This window comes from Eleginops maclovinus, chromosome 4 (genome assembly GCF_036324505.1).
Source record: "Eleginops maclovinus isolate JMC-PN-2008 ecotype Puerto Natales chromosome 4, JC_Emac_rtc_rv5, whole genome shotgun sequence".
In the NCBI taxonomy this organism is placed as follows: Eukaryota; Metazoa; Chordata; class Actinopteri; order Perciformes; family Eleginopidae; genus Eleginops; species Eleginops maclovinus.
The window spans coordinates 22,210,127-22,225,921 of NC_086352.1; the positions used below are offsets into that span (position 1 = coordinate 22,210,127).

The 15,795-nt window shown below is 38.4% G+C and overlaps 1 protein-coding gene across 1 annotated transcript; it reads right to left on the reverse strand.

Annotated features, from left to right (window-relative positions):
* Window positions 1-609: 609 nt before the first annotated feature.
* On the reverse strand, window positions 610-13,639 carry rbms1a (RNA binding motif, single stranded interacting protein 1a). The gene is made up of 14 exons (XM_063882130.1): window positions 13,301-13,639; window positions 11,075-11,217; window positions 9,603-9,661; window positions 9,115-9,206; window positions 7,724-7,881; window positions 7,143-7,222; window positions 6,925-7,025; window positions 6,427-6,476; window positions 6,236-6,326; window positions 5,075-5,125; window positions 4,199-4,300; window positions 3,159-3,227; window positions 2,801-2,869; window positions 610-2,571 (listed from the first exon to the last, which is right to left on the reverse strand). Exons 1-13 carry the CDS (start codon window positions 13,349-13,351, stop codon window positions 2,807-2,809), a joined length of 1,110 nt encoding a protein of 369 aa, XP_063738200.1. The 5' UTR covers window positions 13,352-13,639; the 3' UTR covers window positions 610-2,571; window positions 2,801-2,806.
* Window positions 13,640-15,795: the final 2,156 nt, after the last annotated feature.

Below are 15,795 nucleotides of genomic sequence, written 5' to 3' on the forward strand. Positions count from 1 at the left end.
CCCATTCTTTCACAAATGTTTGTACAGGCACACTGCATGGCTAGGTGCTTGATTGTATACACCTGTGGCAATGGGACGGAAGGAAACACCTGAAGTCTATGATTATTATGATTGAGGAGTGTCTCAATACTTTTGTCCATATAGTGTATATGACAGTGACGTTAAAGGTGTTTTGTTGATATTTATGGCGTGCTCAGAGGATTTGAGGTTGTTGGAGGCAGTTACTCTTGTTTTAATTAATATTTTTCTTATTTAAGTGTTATTTGTGGATTATTTAGAAGTGGTGTGTTCATTTCCTGTTTGAAGTCTTAAAGAGATCCATAACTGATTTACCATATGAAGATACATTTTCTGCAAATCAACATCTTAAAAAAAGGTTTCCGATGCTCTGGAGGGAGATCCTTAATTAAAAATAATGTAAATGTAAAATGTTAATGTTTTTTTTTTATTACAAACTTCATATGCAGAGTAAAATTGGAAGTTCCTACCAGGAAGAGAAGAATACATTTTGGGTTGTGTTATAGAAAAGTAGTAGTAGCCAACAGTTCTCTAGTTTGATGAAGGCCCTATTTAGCTTTAAAAAGTCAATTAAAGAGTCAGAGTCGCATCTGAGAAAGAGAAGAGCATTTTATTCAGCACTGTTTTTATTCCAATGTTTCAAAGGAGAGAGGAAGGAGAAGATCGTTTGAGAATCAGTTGAAAGTGACCAGGGAAGCAATGAGGATAACATGTACAGTTTTTTTTTTCATTTTTACATATTTTTTCCATCAACAAATGTTCAGAATGGGAAAGTTCACGCAGTAAACAGCTAACTGCTTGTGTTTTCCAAAAGTGAGCATTTAGTGTTACAGTACTATCGAGGGATCCGACCCGATGTATTTGGGGAAAGCTCAGTGACCATACAGCTTTACCATTTTTCTTGCCTCATAGAAGGGTAAAAAAAAAGCAAAGCAAACTCACTCACTTATTTTTCACTTTTGGCCCTGAATGCATATAATTTACAATGTTTATTCTGAACAAGCCCATCCAACAAATTCTTCTAAAACACTGTTGTTTTCAATTACTTTATACATGATTTTTGCATTTACTGTATTTTGATTGAGGATACATTTGAGATCCAAACTGATTTGCATGTAAGCTGTTGTGCTGTTGTATACCAAATGTTGGGTATATCTTAGCATTACTTTTGGAGAACTTTAAAGTAGTAGTGTAACCTAATCTTATATTGAAAAAGAGAAAATGTAAGGGACACCGGTGAGTTATCTAAGATGTTTCTAGAATGTTAAAGGCAGAAGAATGTACAAAATAAATGCACGTAGCCTGCATGTATTTGTTTCAAGCTCATTGTAAACCGACTATTTCAAGGACAAGCTAGTAAGCTACTTGTCTTACATTGAATCTCTATAATGGAGCCTCCTAACTGAACAACGTTCATCATGTAAAAAAAAACAAAACACGGGAACAGAAGCAGTGACAAACAAAAGGAAACAAAGCACAATGTTTCTTTGCAATTCAGGAAGAGAAACGCTGCATGTGGGAGACAAACGGGCAGAAGTCCTATAGCCAGCTCCTGAGCGTGGCTGTGTTCTGCTTCGTCCACTCTGGTGAACAAAGGGGCTTTACCTGCAAACCCCACAACACCAGCAGACTGCACAGAACCATGAGGTAGATCACTGGTCAAACTGACCACGAGAGAAAAAAAAAAAACCCTCCTAAAAGATGTCCATTGGGTGTAAAACTTGTAATTTCATAAAAGTTCAGCTCTTTTTTTCAGTCACATCTTGAAGAATTTTTTTTAAAAAAGGATAGAGGGAAAATAAGGAATTACCTTGCTTTTTTCTCAGTATTGCCTTGGGACTCTCAATGTCTTTATTGCTACCAGAAGACTAGATAGCGAAACACTCAATGGAAATCTCCATAATTTCACACACACGTTTGATCAATCAGAAATATGACACCTGATTAAGTTTGATGAAAAATGTCAGATAATGTTTGATGTGGCGTAAGGAAGGCACCTTTTCCAATAATAAATTCATTTATTTCCTAATGAAATGGTCACCTGTATCAGCTGTCAGTGCAGTTGAACATGAATTGATTTTGTGAGCTATTCTGTGGCAAGATAGATATTGTTTAAACTTCAGTGCAAACACGGTTTTGCAAGTTTTTTTCATATATCACAAATAAAGGAACTATAAAATCATAGAAACCTTGGAGGGGGGGTTACTATCTCAATCTCATGCATTTTTACTATCACATCATACTGGGGTAGGAGTGAAGAGGGGGAAGATAAGGGGTGGGTGGGGGGGTCCTCTGGCATTTGTTTGAGAATCCTTGAAAAAAGAGAAAAGAAGAGCATGTTGTTTTCTTATCAAAATAAATCTTTTTTTCTTCTTCTGTGATTAGCCAACTGTTTGAGTCCATTTACACTGTCCTCAATTTCCACCACAAACATCGGGGCTGTGCAAAAAAGTTCATGTATCTGGTCCAATCAGAGAAGGCAGTGACTGTTACCATGGTGATGTCATCGGCAACCTCCCACCTGCCCTCTGGCTCACAGAGCAGGAATCTAGCCTGATAATAAACACAGTTAGCAAAGGCATTGATACAAAACCAGCAACAGTGGGATCTTGTTATCATTGACCTACAAATGCTTTAAACAAACGTATAAAGACATGAATAAAGCAGGTACTTATATTACATTGTGCTACCAAAACTGGTGTTGCGAGGCAGTAATGTTGCTGAAACAAACATCATGCTTGGGTTAACGTCAGCTGGCTCAATTTCAGAATCAACAGCGTACCTGTGGTTACTTGCTCAGTTGACTGTAGGGAGACGAGTTGTTGGACGAATCCACTTGCGTGCCATTTTCCTGAAAAGCAAAAATAGCGTCTCTCATTTAGAGCGTGATAATAACTGTCTTCACTGTGTTTGCACTGAGATAATTGATAGTTTTAGAGGACAAACTCTGCAATAACAACTCAATGCTGCATGAGTCCCATATTGGATTGTATAAGATATGAGATTGAAGTGGCATGGGCTGGAGTAATATCCTGCAAGAATTTCTGTTTTAAGATATAATTACAGTTTAATGGACACCAGGTGGAAACGGGAGTGTTTTGAATGAAAAGCTGAATGAGAGAAAGAAACATTAAACTTACAGCTGCTGCCTGCATGGGCGGATACTGAGGCATGTAAGCTCCCTGGACACCCGGGTTGGCCGACATATACTGTAAGATAAGAAAACAATGAACACATCTAATTTATAAAAAGGTATAAAATCGTTCCACCTGAAATACTTGTTAAACAGGCATCTTGTGCTACTCAACATGAAAAGAAAACACATTAGAAAGTTCAAAACACAAATAATCACCATGTGCATTGAGAAAATACATTCCTAGTGAGGATATAAGAACATTATCAGAGCAAATTAGATTAGGATACAATTACATGACAGTGGGACATATAAAAAGGTATAAGGAAAATAATTCCATAGTTCGGGGCAGTATCACTAATTTTCGAGGCATTGAGAAGCAATGTCGCTATACATGTAGCATTAAGTATTTTGTCCTGCACATATAAGTTCCCAGCCCAAACAGATCTATAAGACACAGAAAATGTTTCATTGAAGAGTTCAAATATATATTTTATTATATTCAGATAATAGTGCAGATCTTAAATCATCGTCTAATGAGCCTCCCCCTAAATCACAAAGAAAACACACGTATTTATATCTTCAAAGAGATCAGTAAATCTGCCTGTTTATATACTGTAGCTAATGTCGAGGTATTTAGTAGAAACTGTGTGTGAAAACATACTTTGGATTTTTGGTTAAATTATGCTTCACACAAGGCTTTATATTGTAATTGTTTTTAATTGTAATTAAACAATATGCTTGTAATTTAACATACCATACGAGTGTCATGAACATTTCACTGTAATTTAAAATATAATAAATGAATCAATAATACCAAATAAAGATTTCCCCGCAGTAATTCACGGAGGTCTATGCACAATGTCCAACTAGGAATATTTCTAATAAGCCATTGTTCAGGCCTGTTCACAAGTCTGTGTGTAATGGCCTTTATACCCAGATTGCATGAACTGAAACTAACATGTTGCCCAAAAAGCTGTGAGTGTTTTGTATTTAATTATACTTTACAGGTTTAATTTGATTAGTGCTGTGTGATTTTCCACTCACCGCTCCAGAGTTTCCCAGTGACAGCTGGCCCATCTGCTGAGTAATCATGGCTGAAGGGTGCAGTGACATGGAGGGATCCACAGAGGGAGACATCACAGCAGCCTGTAATACAAACCAGCTTAGTCTTCACCACACATCACATGATTCTGCAGACTAAATAGACACATTCTGATGAAATACCTGATAAAATAGCAAGCACAGGATGCAACAACAATGGCAGGCAGTGTGTGTTGAGTATAATTATTACACACTAGACTGAATGGATATTTTACTGCACGTATGCAGCATTAACTCTAGTGTACTATGTTACTCTGAGGTTAACATGAAGCGCTCCAGGGTTACGGGATAAAAATATGTAAAAGAAGTGACGTTGCCAGCGCTAGTCGGTTTTCAGATGTGGTATATTCCTTTAAACATGACGCCTTTAGGGAATAGTCAATAAAAAGTGGGGGAGGGGGCAGATCAGCAGAGACACTTGTTCCACTGGAAACCATCTGTTGGAAGAGTCAAAGAGTCACAAGACTGTCTCTGCTCCAGGCATTTCCTGCTGGATCCAGAGAAAGGCGGGGGGAGGGGGGGGCGGTGGCTGTCTTTTTAGTTGTTCCATTTTTCATACACACTCAAACACACATACACACTTACACATTTACAACAGATAAATACAAAGTGGCTATTTCCCAGAACTGGTTTCAGCTCTGGCCTTCTCCAACATTTGGGGAAGTTTAAGTCGGTTTTATTGTGTCAGCAGAACGGTCTGATTAAAGTAACACTCATGAGCTCAGAGCTGCAGCGGCGCCACACACCCATTTCCTGTACACAGAATAGGAGGTGGTCTACGGGTTTATAAAAAAATAGCAAATGCCGTTGTTAACTTACCGGGTGTTGCATGATATATGGTTGATGTGCCACCCAAGAATGACTCTGTACCTAATGGAGGGTCAGACAGGAAGGGAGAGGCAGAACAAGAGACAGATGGAAAATAAGAGTTACTGACCTGTCGGGAATTACACTTTTATGTTACAAACTAACTAATAACCATGTTTTTTAAAAGAACAAACATTCTGAAAGTATAATTTGACTAAAATAGCATATACTTCATTCATCTATTCACTATTTCTTCATAGGGACATTAATTAATAATCAAGTCCAAAGTGTTCAGCTTTTCATCGAAAACGTCTACTGCTCTATCATCCTACTTGGAATCGTCAGTGACACTGGACATGACGGAAACCTGGAGGGGGAGAACCTTTTCCCTTAATCTAATTGAAAAAGTGATCCTTTGTTAGATGTCGATACTAGTTATAGATTGGTATGAAAAACTCCTCCCTGAAACACAAGCTCATACAGTAAGTGTTCATAGAACCAGAGGTTTTGAGGTGCCAGGTTGAGGAAAGAACCTGCAGGTGTTTCATTAAATGTAAGGTCATTTCAAACCACACAAAGAGAACCTCTGAGCTTATTACTAAGAGTTTAATACCAAGTCTCCACATGACGGAGAGTCTAGAAGAAAGGCTTTGAAGACAGGTCCAAAACAGGTCGTTGATTTACCTGCAGAACACCTGGTGAGGGCTCTAATCTAAACTAACAATCTTCAGCTTCATCACTCATGCAACCGTCATTACAAACAAGGATATTGTTTCTCATCCAAAAAAGTACTGAGTCAATACGAAATATTACAAAAAATTGAGTAAAATCCTAATTTAGGGAAAATGTGACTCGAAGATGTACCTGCTGCAAATAGGAGGTGTTTTCGTCATATTACATGATGTCTGGTTTACCAAACTCTTCTATTTCAAAACAATTTGAATATAAATCCACAGGCAATCTGAGCTGCCACAGTTTGCAGTGGCCCAGGGCAGCTTTAACACCTATTGTTATATCTAAAACACTTGTACAACTAACACACAAGCAGAAATAAACTATAAGCCACATATACAAACCAATACATCAAATACAAAGAGAAGGTGAAGAGAGAAAGACGATATAAATTCAGTTATTCTCGGTTTAATTTCAGTTATTCAGGATCTTCTGCAGTACCTGGTAAGCAGAGACTGGAGACATGTAGGGAGACATCGCCGGCTGCACAGCCATTATCCTGTTGCTCACTGGATATGGAGAAGGATAATACCTAGGAAACACACAGTATCTCAAATTAAAGCTCAGGTAATATTTCTTTAGTTAAAAGTTAAATGGTATTATGACCTGCTACAACATGTAATGTGACTTACCCATTCTGAATAGCTGCTGAGGAGGGGTCATAGGTAAGAGTCATTGGACCCTAAGTTGAGGAAATAGACAATAATGAGACGGTATAAATATGTGTATGTTCTGACTATATTATCAAAATATGAAAATAGATTCAGTGCCTTTAATCAATTTATTAGTTAAAATGGGTTTAAATGGGAGTAAGTTAAAAAAATATGCCTTTTGATTTATCATTTTCTTTTGTACGGTACAATTTTGAGGAAATGGCTCATAGTTCGGTGTACAGATATAAAAACACAATAATTTTGATCACTATTATCTTCGCATTTTGCACAATGAATACTGGAAAAGAAGGCAAGATTGACTATTTATGCCGCTATTTTTTCAATTGTATCCAGTTGTTTTTTTAAATTTCTGTAGTGTGGAATCAATGGGAGAAGATGTTATTGTGAAATGATTTGCATATAAGAAAATACAACAATAAAGACCTAAAACATTAAAGTAGTAAAGCAGATACATACTAGTCTGAGATCTCCTGTCTGTCCATTGGGAATAAACCCACTGTGTGCATGTTTCTTCCTCTGACTGTCTGCAAACTTACACAGCAAGGGCTGAGAGGGAGCTGGGGGCAATGCAGGAAAAAACAACAAAATTAACTGTCACTCAGAAAATCAATCACCAGCACCTCCGCAGGTTTCATCTGAGCAAGAATGAACAGAAACATGAAATTCTTTCCTACCCATAGCTCCAGAAGCGATCTTGATAAACTTTCCATTGAAGTGGGAGATGACGGCATTACACTGCTCTGTGGTGTCCATCCTGACAGAGGACAAATATAAAGCAATGAATCATCATCAAATCACACAGAGATGATCTACTGTGGAAGACTATTGTAAGGAGAGACACAAAATGGGATGGTTTGAGAATAATTGTTCCTCCTCATTTAATGGTATCTCTCATTGAATGACAAACCGTGGTTCACTAAGATTCACAAATGGCTGTGTGTTTATAAATTGGTACAGGAGGTAATATTCTTGACTAGCACGTTTTTCCAATTGCATTGAAATGTAAGATTCTGTGAGGAAATAATGTCAACAGAAACGTCAAATCAACCACAACCTTCATGTTTAATAATATTTACACTGTATTAAACTCACTGACAGCAGTGTAAAAACAGAAACAAGTTGACATGAACAGTTGCTACATGGAGCCATTGCGGCACATAATGAAATTATCATCACAAGTTTATAATTAAGCTAAACGCATTTCCTTCAACGTATTTTCTCCAACTGATTTAACAGTTGATCTTCTGTGACTGACCTGGCGAAGCCCACGCCTCGGCTGTTGCCGCTGTAGTCTCGGAGGATCCGTGTGGAGACAACCTGGCCGAAGGGCTGCAACATGTTCTCCAACTCTTTTTCGTCCACAGAGAGAGGCAGGTTGGAAATGTACAGATTAGTGGGGTCCTGCTCCTGTTGCTGCTCACAGAAAAGAAGATGGAAAATAACACGTACATTAAATGTCATGTGTTTTATATTATATTTTGCATGTGATCTGAGAGAGTCGCATGCTGAAATACAAAAAAAATTACTCATGAAGGAGGCTCATTTGCAATAAATATATATGCTAATGAACAAGTCATTAAAGACTCAAGGATGTTTCTTTTCTGCTTACAATGTGTCTGTATGGATCATGGTTTGTTTTTTAAGTTTACGGGTCAGAAGAAGACATTAGTTTGAACAAACATTAATGAGCTCTCCTGTGTGCACACGCACCCACACCCACCCACAGATACACACTTCATCTGAACTGAGCAGCAGCTCATCGCCTCTATGGTCTTCCCTAGAAACAGCAGGAGAGCAGCGTAGCCTAGCTACCACAACACACAAACTGTGCTCTGCGTGTTTGTTCCGAACAGAGCAGCGAGATGCAGGTCCCCAGAGAGCACCTTTCATCAATGAACTCTCAACCATGAGTTTAAGCACAGCAACACAGGCCTGGCTGGGAAGGGACTGAAGAAAATTAACTGATTCAATTTCCACTGCTCTCCACTATGACATAAATCACACGTGATGCAGTAAAACCATGTTTGGCATCTAAAAATATTTTTGAAAAATGAAAAACTGGTTACTTTGAATTAGTCACAGAGGATCAAGAATGGCTTACAGCAGCAGTACTGGTGTTACAGTGCTTTGCTGCAGAAATGCCTACATCAGTATGCATGAACGATAATTGTTAACACTCAGTGGCATAGTAATAATACTGGTAAAAAGATCTGTTCACTCTCTACAGCAAACCCTAAGTAGGATGTGTGTATGTGGGCTAGTGGTCCTGTGTGTAATGTGTCACACTGAGTGACAGGTTATTTGGCAGGGAGGGATGTGACATCTGGTTTCTACAGTGAAAGTAAACGGGGTCACGGGAAGAACAGCTTGTCAGCTGAGGTCACGTGACCAGTCTAATGTCAGACTCTAACAAACACCGGACACGTGTGTGTATTAAAGAAGCACAGCCCCACAGAGATGTGTGCAAGCAAGACACACACACACACACACACACACACACACACACACACACACACACACACACACACACACACACACACACACACACACACACACACACACACACACACACACACACACACACACACACACACACACACACACACACACACACACACACACACACACACACACACACACACTCACCTTGGCCATCTGGGCCTGTATACCACTGGTCTTCAGAGCATGTACTGCCTTTAAAGCAGCCCCCGGGCTGTCAAAGTCCACAAAGCCGTAACCTGTGGAAGGGTAGTAGTATTAACATAAATGAAATACAGATACTGTCACAGCTCATGTTGACTATGATGAATTACCCTACCCAAGCAAAGTATCAAGTTACAGCAAAGAAATGAAAACCAGGAGCTGCATAGAAGGTTTGGAAATTCATTCTCAAATCTAAAATGTCATAGTTTGTTTATATTTCTTACAAATGTGCTATCATATAAGTAAATACCACAAAAAGGTTGTGCAACATGCAAAAACCCTGGTGTAATACTTTATGTCCGCTCATTACTTGAACACACATGGGAGATTTGCTCCAGCCCTGAAAGAGGACTGAAGTTATATCGCCGAATGTAATTCTTCTAAATGTGCAGTCCTGATAAGTGATGAGAAGTGAAAGTATCAGTACTGACCTTTACATTTGTTGGTTGTCTTGTCCAGGATTGCCTTTGCTGACTGAATCTTGCCATACCTGTGCACACAGCAACATGCACGTTACTTTAAACAATATAAATCTAAAATTGAGACTGGTGATATTTTTAATGTTTCTTTATCGCCTGGACTTCTCATTGTTTGTTGGGAATATCAAATGTCATACATTTCTACAGGACATTGTACATGATTGTCATGACAGTTCAGTAAAAATAGAAAACAACACAAACAGAAAATGAAAAATGTGTTTAATAAAAAAATGTGGTCATATTTCAGAGACACATTCTGAACATCACAACTCTCTCCTTCATGTTTCCTAAAATCCAGCAAAATCGTAGTTTCAGGTTTTGCTTTATCTTTGACTTTACACTCAAGTTGAACTGTGACACAGGCTGCGAGCACACACAACATACAAACTGAATGCCTAGCTAACATCACCATTCAGACCTTGTTGCTATGAAAAGCACTTTCATTTCTGCTTTGTGCAGGCAAACACCATTGGGAAGATGAACAAAACACAAGCAAACAGGACACAAACAGCTGCTGCTGCTGCTGGTTACATGGGTGAATGCCTCGCTCCATAATGCTTGTGATTCAGAGGTAAAGAGAGGAGACAAAACTCCACTAATTACGGCATCCACCACACTAACCACTCACACTGAAGCCTATAGTATCTGGTATCGGACATTTTCAATGACTTGCCTCTTTTTTTTTTAAAACAATCATTCTCACAGTCTGCCTCACATACCCTGGTGGAACTAAGAATGTTCCATGTGTCCGTTTGAAGGGATATGGTAATGGGAACATTTTACATGTCAGAGTACATTATGGTTATACTAAGAGTGTTTTTGAATGCCAACTTAGCCGCACTAAAACTGCAGACTGTATTTTATTGTCAAATTTCCATATAGACTATTTATCTAAGGCCTTTTCCATGTGAAATATTTAATTTGATTCTGTACACTTTCCCACAAGTTTTTCTTAAGAAGAATGAAACCTAACAGAAAAGAAATCATCGGAGGAAGACCTTTTTTGTAATTAAACAGACGTTTTTGCCACCCAGAATAATGATTATTTTTTTACTTGACATATTTAACATATTTCCAAAACATGAAACATTCCTTTAAATTATATATATATATATATATATATATATATATATATATATATATATATATATATATATATATATATATATATATATATATTCAATTATTATTACTGAATAATTTCATTATTTTAAATTTGCAACATGAATTGTAAAGTCTGTATTTGGGTACATATTATGGGCCTGAAATTGAAATTCATCAATTCCGACTGGAATGACATTGGTATGTGATATCTTCAGAATACTGTGACTCTTCAGCAAACTACAATATCAAGGACAAAACACTGGTGTGCATGCACATCAGCATACTTGTTACGCTTATACTGTTCATGTTTGTGTACTCACTGGTGACATAGTTTGACCAGGTCCAGGTCTGTAGTAGCGGGAGGCAGACCGCGGATGTACAGGTTGGTTTTGCTGAGCTGCTCCAGGCCTGTGCTGCTGCTGTTGCTGCTGCTGCTGGGACTGGACGGAGTCATGGGGTAGGACTGCACACAGGAAACTCACTGTTAGGAAGTGTATGGGAGCTAGATAATCTAATTTATACCCAGGTCAACAGTGATCACAAGAACATCTCATCATCTGAGTGAAACAAAAATGCAGAAACACAGAGGGCATGACCGGACATTGTTACTTTATGATCATGCTGCATTAAAAGGTCACCCATGTAATATTGTTAATATAATACAAACTGTTCCCCATATTAGTCCTCCGCCAGGGACAACTTCAGGGTCCAGTGGTGAAAGAACATTTACTGAAATACTGTACTTCAAATGTCTATTTCTATTTATTTCAGAGGGAAATATGAAATACACATACTCCTTTTGTATATTTACACAATTAGAAACACATGAAGTGCTTGAAATATGAGGCAGTACTTTAATAATTAACTACAGTCGTGTATAGATACCTGAAATTAGCAGCAGACCTATATTATTAGGTCCAGTAATATAATTGTACCATTTATATTTCGTAAGTAACACTAACAGAAGGTTTTTTAATTGTAAGGGAGTATTTTTGGATGAGAGTAATTCTAAAGTATCTGGATACTTATTTTCTCAGTGTGTGACTGGTAGGTAAGTTTGACTTTTAAACTATGGGTTTGTTGTTAAAAGATAGTAAACCATAGCGTAAATAACAAATACCTATTCTCGTATGTGGGCCTATGTGAATCACAAAGTGATTAAATCTGTGTTCACGTCGTACATCCTGCAATAGTGTTTATCACAAGCCTACAGTTTTCTTCATACTTGTGAGCCAAATCATGCAAGGCATTTCCTTCCCCTTACTCATTCATTAAAATAGCTCCCAGCCACCCCAAACCCACTCCAGATCAGATCAAAGACAAAGCATGGCAGAATTGCACCATCTGTCCATAACCAAAGGACAATCCACTCCAAGAACCAAAGCCAGGGATGGATACAACTACAGCCATGCCAATGGGAATCACTGAGGTATTCTTCCACGGTCATTTGATGGATAAATGTTCACAGCAGCTTCTTTTATAGATGAAATATTGATCGCTGAGGCAGGAACATCTGTTAGGCCTGTTGTCTCTTCAAGCAGAGGCCTTACATTTTTCTTGGTGTGCGATTACCATGCAAACTGTGTTTGAGACCATCAAGGGTTCACATCAGTCCTAACAGACAGAACGCCTACTCCATTAGAGGGCAGCTACAGTGGTACATTTCACAGAGGCATCATCACACCTTATAGCAGACTCAACCTGCATTACGCCTACACTAAAAACTCATTCACTGCTTCCCTGCAGGGTTTCATATGTGGCTGGTTTCAGATTACTGCCCTCAAAGTCACATACTGTGCCTTCTGATGAATAAATATTACAGTTTCATCTGATATTTGGGATCTCATAAAGGCTGCAGGCTCAATCCACTTTAGCTGAAACAAGGCTCACATTACCATCATTAGAGGTTGGAATAGCAGCTGCTTCCCACCTCTGTGCCTGCTTGCTTTCTATTCCCATCTTCCATCTGAATTTTGAAGACGTGATGGGAAAGAAAAGGGGCACACACCTCAATTACCTTATCGTTCACCTGAGAGGTCAAAACGACAATGAAGGCAGCACAGTTGACCCCAGCAGATTGACATACATTACATTACACTCTCCCTCTCTCATTGGATTCACCCAGAATGTATTAATCTATAAAATGGACTACAATAACCGTCATGCATATTGACCAGAGGGGGTGAATGACTGGGCAAACAAGGTTATATGGACAAAATAATTAAAGTCTTGGTTGTAGAGCTATGGATGGGGTCAGCAGCTGGTTTTATCTCTCCGTGCAGCCTATCAGAGGATCAGCTTCCCGTTTGACATGTCTATCTTTTCTCCCCATATAATTTAATTAATGTAGTACTAAAATAACGAGATGTACTCGCATTTGTGCTACATGAAAGCCATAAAGGATTTCCAATGTCATCTATAGCAGTCTGTACATTCAAATGCTGCCTCAAGAGTAGGGGGGGAGAGGGTAGGGGGTTGGGAGGAAGAAATAAAATAAATAAACATATTTATAATAGAATAAACCACCGTGTGTGTTTGTGGCCTACCTGTTTGCGAGTCGCTGTCTTCAGCGGGTTGCCTGTGTTTGCAAAGATCATCCTGGAGGTTACAGATGGGATATTTTTTTATTTCCCAAAAAGAAAATCGCAATGAGCAGCCACTAGAGACGGAATCCGAGCCGTGTACGAAGCCTGTGAAATAGCCAGTCGGTTTAAAACATCCGCATACTGAAAAGGCTACTTAAGAGTAAAAAAGAAAGCCTCGGTGCTGCACAGATATACTGCACATCTATACAGTCAGATGCACACCAGGCGATGGACCAACCCTTCGGTCCGGTTCATTGATCTACGACGTCCTGCTGCAGACCGCTCGGCAGTCCCACCTACTACAGACCAAACCATCTCAGCCTCTGCAGGGTGTTTGCCATCAAAAAAACTGCGTGGCCGCCTCTTACAAACTCGCACTGGCTGTTTGTTTTATGTAACAAAGGCACATATAGACGTCTGGTGTCTGGGGCTTTTTTTTATAATCGCATTCAGAGTGTTTTGGCGTTTGATTTGTAGGTGCACAATCAGTTGGGCCGAACACTCGTCGCCTTTCATGTTGTTGTCGTCCGCACATACCAAGCATTCTTCACCCCCACCTCCTCCAACCACACACACACACACACACACACACACACACACACACACACACACACACACACACACACACACACACACACACACACACACACACACACACACACACACACACACACCCTCTTCCTCTTCCTACCCTTCCCCCCATCCAACACACTACATGTCAGAGAATCAGGATGCAATGAAATATAAGCAGGGACTGGCCTGAGCAGGTCACACTCTGCCTATATAATCCCAACTATGGGATAGAGGGAATTACTGGGGAAGAATAGAGGACAAACATTTAAGGATAACATACTTTTTTTTAAACTTAAAATACAATTAGTAACTCTTTTCTTAAATATACTGGTCTATATGTTCTACATACTACTATATGTAGTTCATGTGACAAAAGGTTATAATGATGAAGTACAAACATATTGACCCACTGACGAAGATATAAATCAAGAGAGGAATTTATATTTTTCACTTTTGAGAGCATTCACAAGATTGATTTGCTTATATGCAGTTTGATAAAGTGTAAACTAAGCATTTTCAACTCACACAAATAACTCACACCCCTTACTGATGCACAGAAACAGGAACTAGTCGAACTTGTCGAGTCTGGCTTTTTAGAAGGTGTTTGCTGTTGATGGTTTAACATACGCTGTCCATCCTTTTACATTTCTGATCTCCCATGTTTGACCTCTAAGACCTATTTAAGTTCAACACACGGGCTTACATAAAGCTTTTAGTTGTTGCATCCGGATGGAGGAACAGCCCCTTTCATTAGAGCAGGCCAACCCCCTCAATGGAATCAATCAAACCAGCTCTTTCCTTTATTCACAGCCTGTGTGCAAGTTTGTGTTTTTAGGTCTTTTGCTTCGTAATTCTTATGATAGGTGGAGCCAGGGCGAGCACTGAGGACACTAAGATCATCATCTTAGTCTCTCTGGGAATAAAGGGTTTTTAGTGAGCTGGAGGGATCTAATACTCTTCAATTCATGATAAACATACATTGGAAAACTTGAATACAGTAAACATTTATATATAAAAAAGTAAATCACAATAGGTTCAATCATGGATCTTGACAAACTGAAAGCAATACAATGTTTCAAGCTTTTTTTTTTGTCATTGTGTCAAACAGCAGCATCATTGATACTGAAATTATAAGCCTAATATGAACATATTTTAAAGTATGACATGTTAGTAAGTATCTGATCGATGTAATTCAAACTTTCAGTACAGTTTGTAATACTCAAGGTCACAGATACATTTCAGTTGGCACAGCATGTATCAAGGTTGAATATGCAGTCATATGAGGACATGGTAAATCTCCATCAGAAATGGATTCTTTCTCGATAATTTAAAACAATATTTAGACCTTACGTTTCACAAAAAATATTATTGAGCAGTCAACAGAATATATTATCATTATAAAATATGCAAATTGATTATCTCAATATTTTACAATGATGATTGTAAATGCATCTTTTGTGCAAATATCTGTCTTTCTTTGTTAATTTATAGTGTAAATGAACTTAACTTGGCATGATAAATTACAATCCAACAATATAACAATGTCATGCAACACATTAACAATATTTTATGGAACAGTGCATTAACCCCTTCATACCTCATTGAGGAAGTCGATTGGCATGAAGTGCAACCATACTGAAGATGTTGCCTTAAAGGACTCCTATTATACTCTTTTTAGGCATATATTATAGCTTTATGATATATAAAAAATATGTCTCTGAAGTACTTTGATCAAAAATAAAAGGATAGACAGCTTTCATGTAGAGTATTTTCATTTTATGAATTGGTGCAACATACACACACAAACTTCAGGGCTTTATATCATGTCAGTGTCCTTGTAGGGCTTTTTAAAAAAAATGTAACCTTTTATATTATGATGTATC

What these genes read in the sequence shown, in the direction of transcription:
- rbms1a (XM_063882130.1), bottom strand. Translation starts at nt 13,351, where the DNA reads ATGATCTTTGCAAACACAGGCAACCCGCTGAAGACAGCGACTCGCAAA. An exon ending in CTGGTCAAACTATGTCACCA is followed by an intron (nt 9,662 to 11,074) that starts GTGAGTACACAA and finishes CTGTGTGCACAG; the next exon opens with GTATGGCAAGATTCAGTCAG. An exon ending in AGACAGGAGATCTCAGACTA is followed by an intron (nt 6,477 to 6,924) that starts GTATGTATCTGC and finishes TCCTCAACTTAG; the next exon opens with GGTCCAATGACTCTTACCTA.